This window comes from Sciurus carolinensis, chromosome 1 (genome assembly GCF_902686445.1).
Source record: "Sciurus carolinensis chromosome 1, mSciCar1.2, whole genome shotgun sequence".
In the NCBI taxonomy this organism is placed as follows: domain Eukaryota; kingdom Metazoa; phylum Chordata; class Mammalia; order Rodentia; family Sciuridae; genus Sciurus; species Sciurus carolinensis.
The window spans coordinates 796,664-814,460 of NC_062213.1; the positions used below are offsets into that span (position 1 = coordinate 796,664).

At 56.5% G+C, this 17,797-nt stretch overlaps 2 protein-coding genes across 2 annotated transcripts; both read left to right on the forward strand.

Annotated features, from left to right (window-relative positions):
- The first annotated feature begins 121 nt into the window (after window positions 1–121).
- Tmem276 (transmembrane protein 276) lies at window positions 122–1,890 on the forward strand. Its single transcript, XM_053743356.1, is given in 3 exon segments — window positions 122–933; window positions 1,086–1,508; window positions 1,510–1,890. Coding segments are annotated over 3 exon segments (579 nt in total). The 5' UTR covers window positions 122–840; the 3' UTR covers window positions 1,573–1,890.
- Window positions 1,891–2,785: 895 nt separating this feature from the next.
- Zftraf1 (zinc finger TRAF-type containing 1) lies at window positions 2,786–14,618 on the forward strand. Its single transcript, XM_047540487.1, is given in 7 exon segments — window positions 2,786–3,364; window positions 11,049–11,287; window positions 12,021–12,232; window positions 13,812–13,888; window positions 13,890–14,121; window positions 14,124–14,153; window positions 14,156–14,618. Coding segments are annotated over 7 exon segments (1,188 nt in total). The 5' UTR covers window positions 2,786–3,013; the 3' UTR covers window positions 14,203–14,618.
- Window positions 14,619–17,797: the final 3,179 nt, after the last annotated feature.

Consider the following 17,797-nt stretch of genomic DNA (forward strand, 5'->3'; position numbering starts at 1 on the left):
TGGAGGAGCACTCCGCACCCAGGTGTGCTGCCTCGCCGCCCCTTGCAGCCCGCCCTCTTCCGGAGCCCCGCCCTCCCCTCGGAGCCCCGCCCAGCCTCAGCTCGCGGCCCCGCCCAGGCTGCCGAAAGCCCCGCCCTGCCTCCGCAGCCCGGCCTAGACCGCTCTGCCGTGCGCGCTGCTTCCCAATCTCCGCGCCCCGGACTAGCCCTTGTCGAGTCCCTAAGCCTGGGGCCGACCTCCTGCCTTCCAGTCCTCCTCCTAGAGCCTCCCATCGTCCTCCCCAGGCCCCGCCCCGGCCGCTCTAGCCTCGGCTCCTCTCGCTGGTGGCAGCGCTCGGCCGGGCTCGCCTGAGCCACGGGAGGCGCCTGAGGCTGTGGGGCCGATTGCGGTGGGCCTACTTCGGCCTCCGACTGCCGCCACCAGGAACTGCGCACGGCTGGCGGCCCGCAGGTCTGCGCCGAGGATCCTTCCGGGCCGGGGTGCGGAGGACGGCGCTTCCCTGAGTGCTGGGACAAGCCCCGGCCGCCGCGAGGGCCTGCGCGCCCCGACGCTCGGTCTTTCTGGTCCTGCGCCCATTTGAGCTCACGCCCGCCCTGCCCAGCTCCCAAGCGTTGTTCACCACTTTTCCAGTCGAATTAGTCCTTCTGCACAGGTGCTTCCAGTGGCCTCGGGGCTCTGGAAAGTTAGGACTGTACCTATCCCATCATCTAGCCATGGGGCCCTGGAACCTGGGATTCCCGCCGAGCCGCCGTTAGGGCTCCAGGTCCCCGGCTTCTATTCTTTCACTCCAAAGTTGAAACTCTCTTTCCTGTCTCCTCAAACTCACTACTGCCCACGTCCATGGCCCTCAAGCCTGGGGGTGAGTGGAGCACAGTCCTGTCCCACCTGGTGCTGGGAATGGTGTCTCTTCAGGGAGCGGTGAGTTCTGCGCAGGTGAGTAACCCCACTCCCACACCCTAAAAACCTAGTTTGCTGTATCAGGGGAAGGTGGTGGGAAGCGAAGGTGGGACCAGGTCTCCATGAGAAATCCAAAGCTTTTCCCGTTTAAAGAGGTCACCCTGCCGTCTTGTTTCCTTCACTAACAGTCGAGTCGAGGGGCTGCTGCTGGTTTCCTGCTCCAGGCTTTGGCTGCTGCGTCCATGCTGGTCCCAGGGCTGGGCACACATGAAGATTGTCTTGCTGGAGCCTGGGTGACCACAGTCATCGGCCTGCCCCTCCTGGCCTTCGACTTCCACTGGGTGAACGGGGACCGCTCCTCTGCTAACCTACTCCTGGGCGGAGGCATGGTGCTGGCAGTGGCTGGTGACCACCTGGGTCCTGAAGGCTGTTCTGTGGCTGGTCAGGCAGTACTGTTGGTGGTAGCAGTGACCATCCTCATTGTGGCTATTTTTACAGCCAACACTTACGGGATGTGGGGTGGTGCGATGCTAGGTGTAGCAGGCCTCCTGAGCCGACTGGAGGAGGAGAGGCTGCTGCTGCTGCCAAAGGAGGATGTCTGTCGCTGGGCCCCTGGCAGCAGGCAGTTGGGCCTACTGCCGGGCTCTGCACACACAGCGCCTGCAATGGGAATGACAGTTGCACACAGCAAGGCAGGGCTTCTCCCTTGGTTACCACCTCCCTCTCCACCAGCCTGCTCCTGGAGCCTCCTCCCCTAGGAATAGGCTTTCTCTCCTGCATTGGGCTTGCTGCAGGTTGACTGATGCAGAGTGGAGTTTAGGTGCTGTCTCTTCTCCCGTGTCGTGTAGGAACTTACCTAGACCAGAGTGAAAGGACCAGGGTCCCAGGCATGTTTGGGGCCTGATTCTGGGAAGGACATAATTTCGGGTTCAGAGAGGCCTGATCTACAATAAACCTTAGGAATTCTACAGGAATATGGAATTTGCCAATTCTTGAGAGGGACTGAGGGGTCTTTGGTGAGCTTCCAAAGGCCTCCAGGGCATCAACTGGTTTCCCTGAACGCAGGGTGGGGATGTGCTGGAACAAGCATGGACCTCATTCAGTCTGGCCTCCTCCTGGCACCTTTGTCAGGATATCTGCTGTGCTTAGAATATATAGTCCCAGAGTTCTTGCTTTCCTGAGACAAATTTATGGATATGGGTGCCCAGCCTGGCAGGTGGCCCTCTGGGGCAGTGACCTTCACGGGCTGATGGCTGGGTTAGTAAGGGCAAAGGAAGTCTGTACCACAACGATTTGCAGAAATGGATCTCCCTTCCCTGGGCTGACTCAATGACTACCTGTTTGCCTTCCAGTTTGTGGAAGCAAAGACCTATTCCCTAAGACCCTCACTTTCCTCCGTGGACCCCTCTTCAGCTTCCAACCCCAAGGATAGCAGAGCAGTGGGTTAGGGGTACGAAGTGCGCCCCCTCCCCCGCGGCAGTCCCTCAGATTGCGTCCTGCAGAAGCATATCCTATCCCGCACGAGACATGGGTGGTCCGCCAGGCTCTTAAGTTCGTGCCCTTCCACTCCAGGGAGCCAGGCCTCATTAAAGCCCAAGTGTCGGGGTACGATGGCGCAGGGAGACCCCCGAAGTGGGAGTCTGGGGCTGCTCGGCCCCTGCTGACTCGCCGCGAGTAGGTGCGGCCCCGTAGCCCCCAGGCGGGTTTCCCAACTCGAGGTGTGCGCCCCTCCGCGGGTCGTCCGGGCCCCGCCCCTCCTGCCCACCCTATAGAGGAGGCGGGCCCTCACTAGCTTCGTGCACCCATTGGCTCTGGTCGGCGTGCCGTCTTGCTCCAGGTAGCGTTCCCATTGGCCCTGCGCGGAGTCCACGTGATGGGGAGGACGAGGGGGCGGTGGCGCGGGGGGGCGCGCAGGGAAAACAAAGATGGCGGACGCGCCGGGGTCGGTGGCCGCGGCGGCTGCGGGGCGACGCGCGGGCCGGGCCCACTGAGGCGGCGGTGCGGCGAGTAGGCTGCGGGGTCGCGGCGGCGGCGAGAGGCCGGCGGGGGCGCGTGGCGCCCCTAACTTCCAGCCGGCGAACGCGCCGGCACCCGCCCGTCGGCCCGGCCGGCCGCAATGTCCGGCGCCGAGGAGGCCGGCGGGGGCGGCCCGGCCGCAGGGCCCGCGGGCGCAGTGCCGGCCGGGGTCGGGGCCGGGCCCGGAGCGGTCGCGGGACCGGCGGCGGCGGCGCTGGGCGAGGCGGCGGGGCCCGGGCTCCCGGACGAGGCGGGCCTGGCCGGCGCCCGGCAGCTGCAGGAGGCGGCCGGCGACCCTGACGCGCCGCCCAAGAAGCGGCTGCGGGCGGCCGAGGCGGCCGAGGCGGCGGCGGCGGCGGCGGCGGCGGGCAGCGGAAAGCTGGAGGAACGGCTCTACTCGGTGCTGTGCTGCACCGTGTGCCTGGACCTGCCCAAGGCCTCCGTGTACCAGGTAGGGCCGCCGGCCCTGCCCGGCGCCGCGTCTCCTCGAGCCGGGCCCGGAGGCCCGGGGCCGGCGGCCGGGACCCTCTCGGGTCCCACGTCCGCCTTCTGCGCCCGCGGGACCCTGGAGCCTGTCCGGAAACTCCTCGTTTTCTCTTTCCTCTACCAGCTCCGAATCCCCTTTTCCGTGTTCCGACCCCCTGACTTTCTGTTTTCTTTCTCTTGCTTAAATCCCGCCTCTCCTCTTCCAGGTTCCTTCACGGTTCCTCGATACCTTCAACTCCCCTCCAGCTGACCCCGAGGAGAGCTGGAGGCAGGTGCCCACGCTCCATGCCCTTTCTTGGCGCTCCTCACTCCCAGGCTTTCTGGGCACACAGAGATAGCTCCTCTGTTCTGGCAGCCACACCCCCAAGCGTGTCCCTCCAATTCTGAACTCATATATATGTCCTTTTTTGCTCTCCAGAGCCCTGTCAGATTCTTTCTGAAAACAGGAAGAAGGGAGGGGACTGCCTTTTGTCCCTCCCCCAGCCCTCCTGTCCCTGATCTGGAGGAACCTCTGCAACAAGCCAGCTTCAAGACTGGCAGTCTGGGTATTTTCTCCAGACCTAGCCTGAATCTCCCACCCCAGACCCCCTCACCCATGCCAGGTCTGCAGAATGGGTTTCCTTGGCTGCCAGTGCTGCAGAATGTCTGTCTCTCATTCACCATCTGAGGAAGATCCAGTGCAGTGTCTGGACTTAGGATCCTTGACCAGCTCAGGGCTGCCTGAGGGATACCTGGTCCAGGTAGATCTAGAATTCCCCTCTCAGGTAACAGCAGGCCTCTGGTTTAGGCCCAGAGTCAGTGGGCAGTATCTCTGCCTTCCCCTGATGTTTCCACCTGTGCCGCAGCCCCTTTGAGAAACAAAGTGGATTCCCTCTCGATTTTTTTTTTTTTTTTTTTTTTTTTTTTTTTTCGTACTTTCGTACTTACAGGAACTGGAAATGGCTGGTGGGTCCTTGTTTCCCTGATTCTGTTTAGACTGGGGTTCTGAATGAGTAGGCCACTTTTGTAAGGAAGGACGATAAGGACTAGTTAGAGTTCCTATTTTCCTAGTCTCTGGTTCTCTCAATCCTTTCTGCTCAACCAGAGGTTGCTTGAGAAGACCCCACTGTCCTGGATGGGGCACCCACCTTCCTGGGTGTCAGTCCTGGGTCATCTGGAGGGGTGTCTTCCACAGCTCTGGTCCCAGCACCCACATTTATCCCTCTCTTTGGGGACCATCTGAACCCCTCCAGCCTCATGATCCCCCTTGCTGGAAGAGCTTTTCCTCTTCTTGACCTCGAGTAAGAACCAAGCCAGTGGTCAGGGGTTCCAGGGAATTCAGTGTTGTCCTTGTTTCCCTTCCTATGAATGGACTGGAGCTGGACTTGGCATGATGACAGGCCACACAGTAATGGTTTCTGATGCACACAGCTCTGCTTATGGCCAGACAAGCTGGTGACCAGGCCTCTGAGCCTAGCTGGTTCAAACCAGCCTGCACTCTGTTCAGAGTAAGCTCTTGCCTGGGCAGCTGGAGGCAGGACAACTGAGCCGAAGCCGTAACAGCATGAAGTCCAGGGTTGCCCTGACTAGTGCCCTGCCAGGTTGGAGCTGCCCCATGGCTTCTCTGGGAGCAGACGAGCTAAGCATGGGGAGCCATGGGCACTGACACTAAGTTGTGGGCTCTGCCATGAGCCCACATCCCACCTCCATTCTTCCCAGGTAACACTTGGAGCAAGAGAGTTCCTCTCTCATCTCTAGATGCTGGGAGAAGGAACTAGAATGTGTGACTGTGGAAGAACCTTTGGGCCCCGTGTTGGAACTTTGACTGCTTACAGATTTATTATGTGAAATGGGAAGGGGACCAGAGGAAAGAAGGAAGCCTTCCTGTTGTCTCTGAATGCCACCAGGAACACTTCCCATGGTGGTTCCCTGCCATGTGCAGTGACTTTGGAGGTTATTGCTATTCCCAGCAAGTCATCCTGGGTCATGTCAGACCACACTTTTACCAGGTCTTCCCAGAGGAACTGGGCACAGATGGAGTGGGCATGTCCCTAGTCAGGGCCTACTGCTGATGACCACCTTGGCTTGGGCATGGCCCCTCCATCTTTTGCTAGCCTTCATTGGTGACCCACATTGATTGGCTGTCTCTTGTGAACCAGTCTCCGCCTTCTTGCTTTCTGTTCCTGCAGGCAACATTTTTCCCCCAGTGCTGGGAACTGGACCCAAGGGCACTTTACTACTGAGTTACATCCCAGCCTTTTAAAAAAATGCTTTTTTCAGTTTTTGAGGCAGGGTCTCACTAAGTTATCAAGGCTGGCCTTGAACTTGTGATCCTCCTGCCTCAGCCTTCCAAATCACACAGGTATGCACTATCATGCCTGGTTCTGGCTGGCAAACATTTTGCCTGATCCAGCAGAATTTGTGGCTGGGAATAGGTCCCTGCCATACCTGGTGTCCTGGCGGCTGGCTCAGACACTCTGATATGAGGAGAAGAGGCAGTGGCCACGCTGAGCCCTGTGTGTTGTGCCTAGCTTTGGGCTGTATGGTTGGCTAGGTACATGGTAACTTGAGAATACATAATCTGGCAACCAGGTACTACCTGTGGTGTTAAGGAAAGTTTGGGTAGTGGCAAAAACAGATGTGAGCCTCATGTGTGGGTTCATCTACCTGGTTCAAGACTGAGTCCTTGGACCCATAGGGTCAGCTTTCACACAGGCCATACACATACACCAGCATGTCACAGGTTGGGAAACTTGCTAAGGCCCTTGAGCAAATGGCTCTAGCTGCTGTGGCCTGTCATGTCGGGTTGAGGGCCACCACAGGGATAGCAGATGCATGCTTTTGATGTTCTGTGTGGGTGTTAGGTGTGTCCTGGGCAACTGGCCTGGCAAGATGTGCAGCCGCCTTCCTGAATCCTGGACAAGGCCTTTCCAAAGTCCCAGGCAGGCATCCAGGTGGATGGTAGGAGTGCTGGAGGAGCAGCAGCAACGCCCACTCAAGAGCTTTGGGCAGGACGGGCAGCGTATGCTGACATCCTGCTCTGGATACAGTCCTGTGCCCCAAGGACAGTGTGACCTGTCAATACCTCTGCCTATGAAGTGCCTTCTCTGAGAAAGACCCAGCCTTGGTGGTGCCCAGGATATTACAATCACAAGCCTGATTCCTGACCTCCCTATCCCAACTATCCTGGCACAACCCTTTATAAGGCTTCAACATGGTCCTCCCTAAGATGGACCCAACTCAACCTTTCCTCTGGATGTCTGTGAGACCCAGAGTCTGAGTCCTGACATCTGGAGGAAGACACTCGTGGACTTTGAGGTGTGGGAGTCAGTAGGCAGGGGTCTTTTGAAATGGGATGTGGTCTTGCCTGCACTTGCTGTGACACAGAGGCACACCCGTCATCTGTCCCCACCTTCCACTTGGCTGCTCTCCATGTCACCACTCACAGCTCTGCCTTTGGGCTTGTCTGAGGCAGTGCCCCATGTCACACTATTCCCTTCTCCCTGCCACAAAGGCGCCCATCTCTCCCTATTGCCTGAGCCCCTCTTAGACCTGGGGGAGGGTGGTATACCCTGCTCCCATCCGATACAAGACCTTCTGCCTCTGTGCCAGGTCTCAGCTGTGGGGACTGGTACCTGATTGGACAGTTCTGTTGATGAAAGGCCCAGAAAACAGGTACTGCTCCATCTCTGCCCACAGCTTCCCACCCTCTGAAAACATGTAGCAGCTCAGGGTTCACTACTCACATGGCCATGAGCCTCAGATGCCACTGATATATTCTTTGAGGCAGGAAAGAACTTTGGAAATAAATCTGCTTAGGGGTCCAAAACTCAGGACTGAGCAAGAAGGGTTTCTATAGGTTTTGTACATTAGGTTGTTCTTTTGTGGTGATAGTTTGTCAATTTAAGTTATTATTTGTAGTACTGGAGATTGAACTCAGGACTTTTCACATACTTGACAACTGCTCAATCACTGAGCTATGTTCTCAGCGTTTTAAAATTTAATTTAATTTAATTTGGAGTCAGGGTCTCATTAAGTTGCCCAGACTAGCCTTGAACTTGTGATCCTCCTGCCTCAGCTTCCTGAGTTGCTAGAATTTCAGGCATGCAGCACTGCACCCAGCTTTAAATTACTTTTAGATCTGAGGACATTTCTAGGTATAATGGGGACAGGTTGCTGAGCTCCACCTGAATCCTGACATCAGGAGGGGAGGTCAGATTTAGCTGGTTCAGAACTTCAGATCTAACCTGAGTGGAAGTTTAAATGCTTCCTTCCCTCTTTTTTTTTTTTTTTTTTTTTTGCGGTGCTGGGGATTGAACCCAGGGCCTTGTGCTTGCAAGGCAAGCACTCTGCCAACTGAGCTATCTTCCCAGCCTGCTTCCTTCCCTCTTAATGATTATGTGGCCTTGGACAAGGAACTAGTCCTGCTAGGCCCATACTATGGAGGTTAAGGAGTCATGGTTGAGTGTAGGATGTGTGCCAGAGTGCCACTGTTGTTGTTAAAGCCTTGCCTACACTACGAAGCTCTTGGGAGGAAGGAGGCATCTCCAGCTGACTGAGCAGTGCTTTTGGGTTAGTGCCCAAGGGGAAAATCCCTCAGCTACATTTTGGCACTCTGACCTCTGCAAAGGGCTTGTGGGTCTCTGTCCTACTGGGCAGAAGGGTGAACTGTTAACATGGGTAACAATCTGTCCTGTAGTAGAAAGAGTAGGTCTCCATGGGTTTGAGAGGATCATGTGGTCCAGGCTAGAAAGAGATCCTAAAAGGCTAGCTGTCCCAGAGAGAACTCATGACCAGCTAGAAGTCTTGAAAGCCCCATTTCCTAGGACCTGCTTGTGGCCTTGGCAGGCTTCTCTTTGAGCCTGGCCAGTTCATCTAGCTCCCTTAACCCAGGGTACAGAGCAGGTCATACAGACTCCTGGTATGCACAGGCCAGTCGCATGTGAGCTGCCTGCATCCAGGTGGAGGGCAGGGCTAGGTGCTGTCCTGGGGTGTACAGGTGCAAATGGCTATTTCTGGGCCTTCAGGGTCTTTGTTGTGGATGATCACAAGGGTGGTGTATGTTTTGAGCCTGCTGTGGTCTGGGTGCCCAGCTTTGCCACCAGTCATATTAACCCTCCTACCTCATAATAATCATCACCTTGTGCGTGTGAGAAAACTGAGAAGAAAAGTGATGAACCTAAAGTCATGCTCCTCTTGACCTTGGTCTGGGGCCTGAGTCCAGATCTGTGACTCTGAGCCAGCATCTGCCCTACGAGGGCCTGCTGGGAGGCCCCGTAGTGTTGTTCTGGGTTACAGGTGCAAGTCTTCCTGGCTGCTGGCGGGAGGGCAGCCTGACCTGAGTTCTGCAGGTGCCTGGGCTCTTGGGTACCTGACCCTAGCCTGTTGAGTGTGCATTGTGGCCAGCATTGTGTGTAGTCATCTGGGTGGGACTCAGCTTCTGGCTGGGCAGTGGGCACAAATCAGGGAATCATGTGCACTGGCAAGCCACTGGCAAGACTGTATGACTTTCCCTGTGGCCAGGCCTGTGTGTGAAATCAGGTCTTGTTCAGGAGGTCAACAGAAGACATTGGGGCATGGTGACCACCTTGCTGTGGGCAGACTGCCTGAGCTAGGTGTTGACCTGGAATTCACCTAGAGAACGTCCCTTAGCTGGTGAGGGGCTATGTGTGGGTGTGGCTTGTCCCTTGGCTGGTCTAGCATGCCATAGAACATCTTCAGCTGAGTTGTCAGGGCTGAGGGGGGCAGTGACCCCAGAGCTTAGAGATCCCCAGGAGGCTCAAAGGGAGGCAGAAGAGGGCAGGATCAGCACCACCTCTCCCATCGTGAAAAATCAACTACTTGTGTAGGGGTCTGTGGCCAGGGGTTGGTAGCAAGAGTGGTGCTGGGAAATAAGTGGTGACATGCTTGGCAGCCTCAGTGGGCCAAGATGAGGGCAAGTGACTCCAGCCCTGCTTGGAAGTGCTGGGAAGACCAGGCTACAGCCAGGAATGCTGTTGCCCTCTCCTTAGGCTGGTGGACCCTGGAAGCAGCTCTTGGCTGGGTCCAGAGCCTCATCCAAGGCCTAGGTAGCCTCAAAGCAGCGTAGGGATACCAGGTCCTGGAGGCTCGGGCCAGTGTTCTATAGGCTTCCCTCTTGAGGAATGCTGCATGGTGCTATGTGTCTGGCCCCACTTCTGAGGAGGCAACTCGAGGCGTGTGTGGCCATCTGATACCATGCTATGTCCTGCCCTCCCTGACAGTATCAGCAGCAGCCCTCAAACCAGACAGTCCATGCAGGTGGGAGCAAAGAGAGGCCCTGTGACCTGGGCCCTTGTGCCACCCAAACCCCCATTCCACACCCCACTGACCCCTGGGATAGACAGAGCAGCTTGGTTTTCCCATCAGGATTTGCCTTAACCACCACCTCAGCCAGTCTGGACTTGTTGCTGCCTGGCCCCTGCTAGGTCGCTCCTCACTCATTGTAGTGTGTTTTAATTTCTAACCTAATTTAGAGTATGAGACTTGAATGCAGGTGATACGTGGTGTTTTTGTAGATGTGGATTCTGTGGCAGTCCTCTGTGGCCATCAATCCTCAGCGTGTAGGTTCCATCAGACCTGGCCCAAGAGTTCCTGCTAAAGCATTAGGAAGACAGCAGAGGTTCACTGTGGACCCCACCTGTACAGTGTAGTTCCTGGCACAGCCAGGTAGCAGCCTTATGAGCATCTCCCTGCCCAGTGCACACTGCCTGGAAGCTGTGGTGTGATGGGCCTGGCATCTGGGTGTCTTTCTCTCCCTCTGTGCTTCTGGCATAGAACCAGTGCCTCCCCATACTAGGCAAGTGCTCTCCCAACTGAGCTACACCCCAGCACCTGGGCCTCCCCTCTCATCCTGTGAGCCCCCTGAGGTCTGACCCACCCCAAGTCCCTTGATGGCACCATTTGATACTCAGAGGTATTTATTGAACAAGTGAGAGATCAAGATGGGAGAGGTTGTGGCAGCATTGTCCATATGAGCAGGACCCCCAGCAGTTTACACCAGCCCAACATAGCACCACATCCTCTTGCAGCCCCTTCCCACCTGTCTTCATCCTGGTTCAGCTTGGCCTCCTGCCTGCTGCAGCTCTTTGGACGTCAGCTCTGGTGATAGCTCCAGCAGGTAGCTACCCTTCCTGGGCAAGGGCTGGCACCAAGAACCAGAATTGAAGTCAGCCTGAGGGCCCTCGTCCCCACATGAGCAGCCTTTCAAGAAGGCACAGAGAAAGAGCCTATCTCAGTGTGTGGGGAGCAGCTTCCACTCCCCAGCTGGAAGCTGCTCTCTGAGGGCCTCTGCCTTGCCAGGCCAAGTGTTCTCCAGGGTATTCTTGTAGGACAGGGAAAAGGAAAAAGTCCAGGTTTCAAGACCTGGGTTGGCCAAACCACCAGTCAAGCTTGCTTCAGGGAAAATGTGGAACTCCCATGACCTGATGATGCCCCACAGAGCTCAAACTGAGTCCTGTCACACCCCCTGCCAGCAGCTGTTACTTTGCTAGACACCAGCACGAACTTGGGTACTGGTGGATGCTCCCTCCTCTCCTCACCAGCTGGAGTCCCTTGGGACAACTGACCAGGCTGACGCTACAGGAAAGGGCGGGCACGTGTGCACGCGTCCCGCAGGTCTGTGAGCTTCATCTCCCTTTCCTTCTTCACAGTGTACTAATGGTCACTTGATGTGCGCTGGCTGTTTTATCCACCTACTAGCAGATGCCCGGCTGAAGGAGGAGCAGGCCACATGCCCCAACTGTCGTTGTGAGATCAGTAAGAGCCTCTGCTGCCGGAACCTGGCTGTGGAGAAAGCCGTGAGTGAGCTGCCCTCAGAGTGTGGCTTTTGCCTGCGCCAGTTTCCTCGTTCCATCCTGGAGAGGCACCAGAAAGAGGAATGCCAGGACAGGTAACTTCTAGGGCTACGGGCTCCACTACACTTGTGGGGTCCAGGATGGGGCTGGAAGCCCAGCCTGGTGCAGGCGAGTTCTGCCTCAGGATAAGCTGGCTTGTCCTTGTTGTCTGAGTCTTGGATACGCACATGCAACATGACAACCCTGTAGGCCCAGGGTGGGGTGAGCATGGGGCTTCCCAAAGGACAGGGCAAGTTCTGTACCCATTTGCTATCTAGACATGACCCTGACCTAAGCTTCTAACTCTAGAAGCTTTGCTCTATAACACAACCCAGGAGGTGGACAGGGCCACTCATCTGGTGAGTCCCACACCAAGCCTCCCCTGGAATGAGGCTGTGTGGGACTAGGACCATGGTCATCGGCCCCCTTATTACCAAGCAGGTGAGAGATAGCACAGCAGTGGGTACAGGAGGCATGTTGACTTATAACTCTTACTCCTCCTTCCCTCTCCCCCTCTCTCTCTCTGTCTCCTCCTTCCCTCTTTCACTGTCTCCCTCTCCTCCTCCTCCTCCTCCTCCTCCTTCTTCTTCTCTCTCTCTCTCTCTCTCTCTCTCTCTCTCTGTCACACACACACATGTGCAAGCAAGTACAACTGTTCTCTGATCCTGTCCTCATGACTGGGCTCAACGGGAAGAGGTCTGTGACTGGGCAGAAGCTGCCTCTGGGGACAGCTGGTCACAGCCACTTCCTCCTCACATAGACATGACCGCTGTGCTCACCTTCTACCAGGGTGACCCAGTGCAAATATAAGCGCATCGGCTGCCCGTGGCATGGCCCTTACCATGAGCTGACAGTGCATGAAGCTGCATGTGCCCACCCCACCAAGACGGGCAATGAATTGATGGAGATCCTAGATGAGATGGACCAGAGCCACCGCAAGGAAATGCAGCTCTACAATAGCATCTTCAGCCTGCTCAGCTTCGAGAAGATTGGCTACACAGGTGAGGTGCCCCACTGCTCTCTGCATGCTACACAGGTGTGAGCTGGGATGGTGCTGGTGACCAGAAGCTGGGTGTGGGAAACAGCAAGCTCTGGGCAGTGGGCACAGGCTGCGCCGGATGGCCAGGCTTTGGACAACCTCCAGGTGGACAGGAGGACATCTCAGGGAAAAAGATAGGTTAGGTCAGAGACTGAGCGGGGGGAGGGGGGGCTGACAGGGCCCTAGGGCATACCTGCATGGCTCTCACAGTAGCCCCTGCCCCCTGTCCTCCCCATCCTGGCCTACCATCCCAGCAAGTTGGTGTCCTCACTGTGTATGGCTCCACAGCTTGGGGTCTAACCAGAAAGTGGGACGTTTGTTAGGGAGTCCTGGGAACTCAGGGCTGCCACTCAGCTGGAGCAAGAAGAGCCTCCATCAGGTCAGGCTCTCTCAGCAGACCTCACTGAAGCCACCACATGCCTCCCAAGGCTGGCAAGAAGCTGTTCAGGGACAGGACTCCAGAGCAAGCTGAGGGCACCCAGCTCAGGCTGTAGAACCAGGAATGGATGTCCACAGATGGGCAGACTGGACTGGGCCTAGGCCCACTGGATCTCGTGGCTCCTGGGCTACTGCCACCACCTTTGAACATTTCGGAGAGCAGGAGTCAGGCTGGAGCCTGGTTCAGAGGACAGCAAGAAGCACCTGCAGACACTGGGCCACTCAGGGAGACCCCATCCCTCTACTGCTCTGCAACACCAGGCGGCCAGCTCAAAGTGTGCAGGGCAACCATGGGCAGCCAGTCATACCACGCTGTCTAGACTGAGCTTGGCTGAGTATGGGCCTGAGCAGGCCCCAGAGGCTGAGGGCCCAGGGGGCTACTGCAGCAGAAAGCCACAGCCCCTGGTTAAGAGCAGTCTCTGCTGATCTGACAGGCCCTGTGGGGTCTGGGTGGGCAGGGGTGTGTGGCTACAGCAGTGGCTGGGTAGGAAACCCCATCCATGCAGGAAGGACTGGTTGCCTGGGAACCCACACCTCCACAGAGGGACTTGCCAGCCACAGGCTGTGGGCACAAAAGAGGACTGCAAAGGCAGGTCTGCCCGCTGACTGACAGCCCCAGAGATGCCAGGCAGAGCCTGGTCGCAGCCGGACACCTGAGGACCTGGCGTTCCCCTCGGGCAGGACCGGGTGCCACTCACCTGCCGGCTTTTCTGGCAGCTTTGTATCCGAACCAATAAAGTACACTTGTTCTCAGAACTGCATCCTGTCTGTGTGTCTGCTTACCCCGCCCTGCTGGGACACCAGGGCTAGGGTGAGGAGGGCGGTCCATGGGTCAGCCACGCCTGGGAGATGGCCTGATATCCCATAGCCTTGGGGCTCTACAGCTAATTGGTGTTTGTCCCCCTGGACCCCTGAAAGCTTGTGCGCCTTCATGTACAATACTTGCCTTTGACTTGCCTTGTGACAAGTAGAAGTCACTGTGTCTGGGTAAGTTGCCTTCCTCCCTGGCTGAGCCTGTCCTCAGCCTGGTCAGAGAAGGTGCCACCATCCAGCTCTGCCCAACACTAATGGCTGGCTGTTTCTGGCCCTGTCTGTCTCCACAGAAGTCCAGTTCCGACCATACCGCACGGATGACTTCATCACACGCCTGTACTATGAGACACCGAGGTTCACGGTGCTGAAACCAGACATGGGTCCTGAAGGCTCGTGTGAATGACTCAGAGCGCAACCCCAACCTGTCTTGCAAGCGCACACTTTCCTTCCAGCTCCTCCTCAAGAGCAAGGTCACAGCACCCTTGGAGTGCTCCTTCCTGCTGCTCAAGGGCCCGTATGACGATGTGCGGATCAGTCCTGTCATCTACCACTTTGTCTTCACCAACGAGAGCAATGAGACAGACTATGTGCCTCTGCCCATCATGACTCCGTGGAGTGCAACAAGCTGCTGGCCGCAAGAACATCAACCTGCGGCTCTTCCTCTTCCAGATACAGAAGTAGGACGGGCTCAGGATGCCCGAGGAGCTGAGGGCCAAGGCCGGCGCCGCCATCCCATCAACCCCTGGCTTGGCAGCGGCTTCACATGACCATCTGATCATTTTAGCAAGAGGAGAACAGACAAAACCAAACACTGGGAAAGTCTGCATGCGTGTGCCACAGGGTCCCCTGGCTCCAGCTCCCCCTCACCCAGCCTCCCTCTCCTGAGGGTGGCTGGAGGCTGGGCTGACCGCAGAGGAGACAGTGCTCTGGGCTACCCAGGCTCAGGGATGGGTGGTGAGGAGGGCAAGAACAGCGGCCCTGCCCCTGCCCCCATCCTCACAGTGAGGCAGCACTGCCTACTCTGGTCCTGGCCGGGCTCAGGGGCCCTCACTGACTTCAGACGGCATATTTGATTGCAATTAAAAGGCAGCCTTGTTTCCTACTTTCTGTTTTGTTGGAGGGGAAGGAGTGGCTGTGAATGGACGGCGTGGGAGCTCTGGTTTGGCCTGGGGGTTACTGTTACTGCACCTGTGTGTGCCCCCAAGAGAGACTTGGAGACACTGTTTCCCCCACAGTCTGGCTCAGGTCTCTGGACTGAGGCCTGGACAGGGAAAACCAGGAAGGGTCGGGACTCCCCCAGCTACCCAGCTACTCCAGGGAGGCAAGACTCAACCACCAGGGCTCAGCAGATGTTTTCGGAATGCAGGGTGAAACTTTCTGTCTCTTCCCAGGAAAAAATTAAACTCTTTACAGGCTCTTCTAAAAGTGATGCTGTTTTAGTAAGAGAGAACTCATTCATTTTCTTTAGCCTCAGGACCCAGGATCCTCAGGCTATAAAGGAGGCAGGCTACTGGCTGTGAGCCTGACTGGGTGAGGTCAGAGAGGGCCCCCACCCCAACCTGCTCTCAGGGACTGGCTACTGGGCCTGTGTTCAGAGAGCCACTGCAGGGGCCAGGGTTGGGCTTCTCACCTGAAGAAGGTGAGCTATGAGAGGGCTGGGGAGTGGGAAGCAGCCCAGCCTGAAGGAACAGACCCTAGTCCTTTATTCCTCTGGGACCCTTAAAGCTACTGGGAAGGTAGAATTTGCTCCCTTCGACTTTTGTTTAGGAGATGGGGCTCCTCTGTGATAGCTTTTTGTTGCTTTAATACCAAAGAACTGGGTTTTCTCTGCCCTGAGCAGGTCACCACACACCTGGGAACAGCTCCCACCCTCCCTGCAGGCTGCCTGTGCCCCATGGGGCTGAAGGACTGGATAGCTCTGGCCACAAGGGTGCAGAATTTAGGCCAACTGACCCCTGAGGCTCCTCCCCCCCACCCTCAGGGGGCCGAGAAACTGAGGGAAGGGGCGGGTGACAAAGAGCACAAGCCCCAACTATATTCCTGAGCATGGCATAGCACAGGGTGGCTGCCGAGTCAGTTCTCCCCTCCAGGGTGGCTCTTCTGTCTCCTCACAGACTGAAAGTTTCTCAGAGCTGTTTTCAAGGATCCTTTTGGGCTCCTGTCCACAGCTCAGGGCAGAGGGCTTGCAGGGAGCCCCTCGCTGGGGAACCTCTCCTGCAAAGCTGATGTGGCTCAGTCAGGAAGGCCATGTTTGGCTTTCCGCCTTCTACAAAGAGAGCCCCAGCCCCAACCCCAGATTCCAGCACATCTGTAGGAGCAGTGGCCTCTGACTCAGGTACACCCGGTGACTCCTCTGCCCTTATGGGGCAAGCCCCTCTCCTATACCTACCTGACAGGCACAGAGGACCTCTGGAGGACAGAAGCCCCTCAGAACTCTTCTGGATTCCAAGGTGATGGTGTGAGGGACAGTGCAGATCACCCTGTCCACCTACCCTTGGGTGTGTGTGTGAGACTGATCTAGCAGGGGATGATGTGGTTTCCTGGGTTGGGACAGGGTGGGAGATTTGTTCTCCAAGGTCACAGCCATACTGGGACAAGGATGGGCACAGCTGGGCTGGCAGGAGCTTGGAGGCAGCAGATCTATATGTATGTGTAGCTGTGGGGCCTGGAGGTCACAAGGAGGGAGGCCCAGGGCTGGCAACCCTACAGCCTTTCCTTCTCAGTGCTGGAGCCCACAGCCCTGTGTGTGAGGTGGGGGACAGCAGGGTCAGCCCAAGACATATGCAGGCAAGGGCAGTGCCCAGACAACGCCCTCTCTAGGGGTGTGGTGTGTCTGGAGATGCCTGGGAGGACTTCTTAGGCCTCCCAGCACTGTCCCCAGCATGGCCCCTGCCCTATGACTGTCACATGCAGCAGCTGAGCCTAGCAACCTAGGGGAACTTGGCAGTGAAAGGAGGACTAGCATGTCTTTGGGTTGTGCTGGGCACTGGCACTACAAACCTTGCATTATTGTCACCATGAACCCTTTATTATTGGGGCACATCTACTGGCTTGTCTCCAGAGTCCTGTGTCTTCTTGCTGTCTCAGTCTGGTCCCTTATCTGTCATCTCTGAAGATAGGGTGTTTAGCCTCTGCAGATGTGGGGGGGGCTTGTGGGGGCAAAAGGCCAAGCCAGGCCTGTACCCCCATTTTACTCCCACTCCCTGTGAGCACCACATCCCTCAGTTTGCCCAAAATGAGACATTTACAAAAATAATAAAAATGAATTTTTAAACATTAGAGCAAGAAGTGCTTTTACGACTGTCAGAAATGACTTACGTGTCACTTTTGTGGTCTGCATTTTCTTTGGATATTTTCTGTATGTAACCGTAGTTTAAAAAATATTCCAAACTATGTTTTGTCTGTGTGTCCTTACCGGAAGACAGCCTCTCGCCGCCCCAGCCTGTGCCCTCCCCCAGACCTCCAGCTCTGTGCAGCACCTTGGGCCTGGTCACCTGGGGAACAGCATGGAAAAGTCAATCATCTCTGAAGGGAATTGGGCTCTTAGAAACTATGCTGTCCTGTGAATCCTGGGGCTGGAAGGAAGGCAGTTCATGGTCTTCCCAGCTGCTCTAGGGCCTCCCTGTGTCTTCTGAGCCAGCTTGTCTTCAGTCTCTACTTCCACACACCTTGATCCTCACTCCCCTCCTCCCTCACTGTGCTCCTCACACACCTCATCAGCCTGCCTCCAAGTAGCTGCCTCAGTTTCAGAGCCACAATTTAGAGGGATTGGCAGTGTGGGCCTTGTCCCTAACACCCTGGGTCTCGCTGGGGGCCTGGTAGGACACCTCACCCTTTACATCCTGTCCCTTCTCCACCTGCTCAACTCTATAGCCTTGGTTCCACCCTACACCTGTAGCTGTGGAGACAGCAAGGCACAGAATAGCCTAGGCCCCAGCCCACATCAAGAGGTCAGTGCTCTGTTTCACCATCCTGACTCTGGCAGCCCTTACTGGACATATCTGCACCCTTCACAATGCCCTCTCCCCAACAGACCTGCTGTCCATCCATCCACTGACTGGGAGTTTTACCTCATTGGGTCTGTTTTGATTATGATTTAAAAAAATAAAAAACCCATCTATCTCCCACTTCTTCTGGGGCCTCAGGACACAGCTCAAGAATCAGGTGTCCAGTACTCATCTTACAGTGTTGTAAGGAATAAGAGCCCCAAGACATGACAGGTGTTTGGTGTTCAAGGTAATGAGGGACAGGGTGCCCCAAGTCACAGGATTCCAGA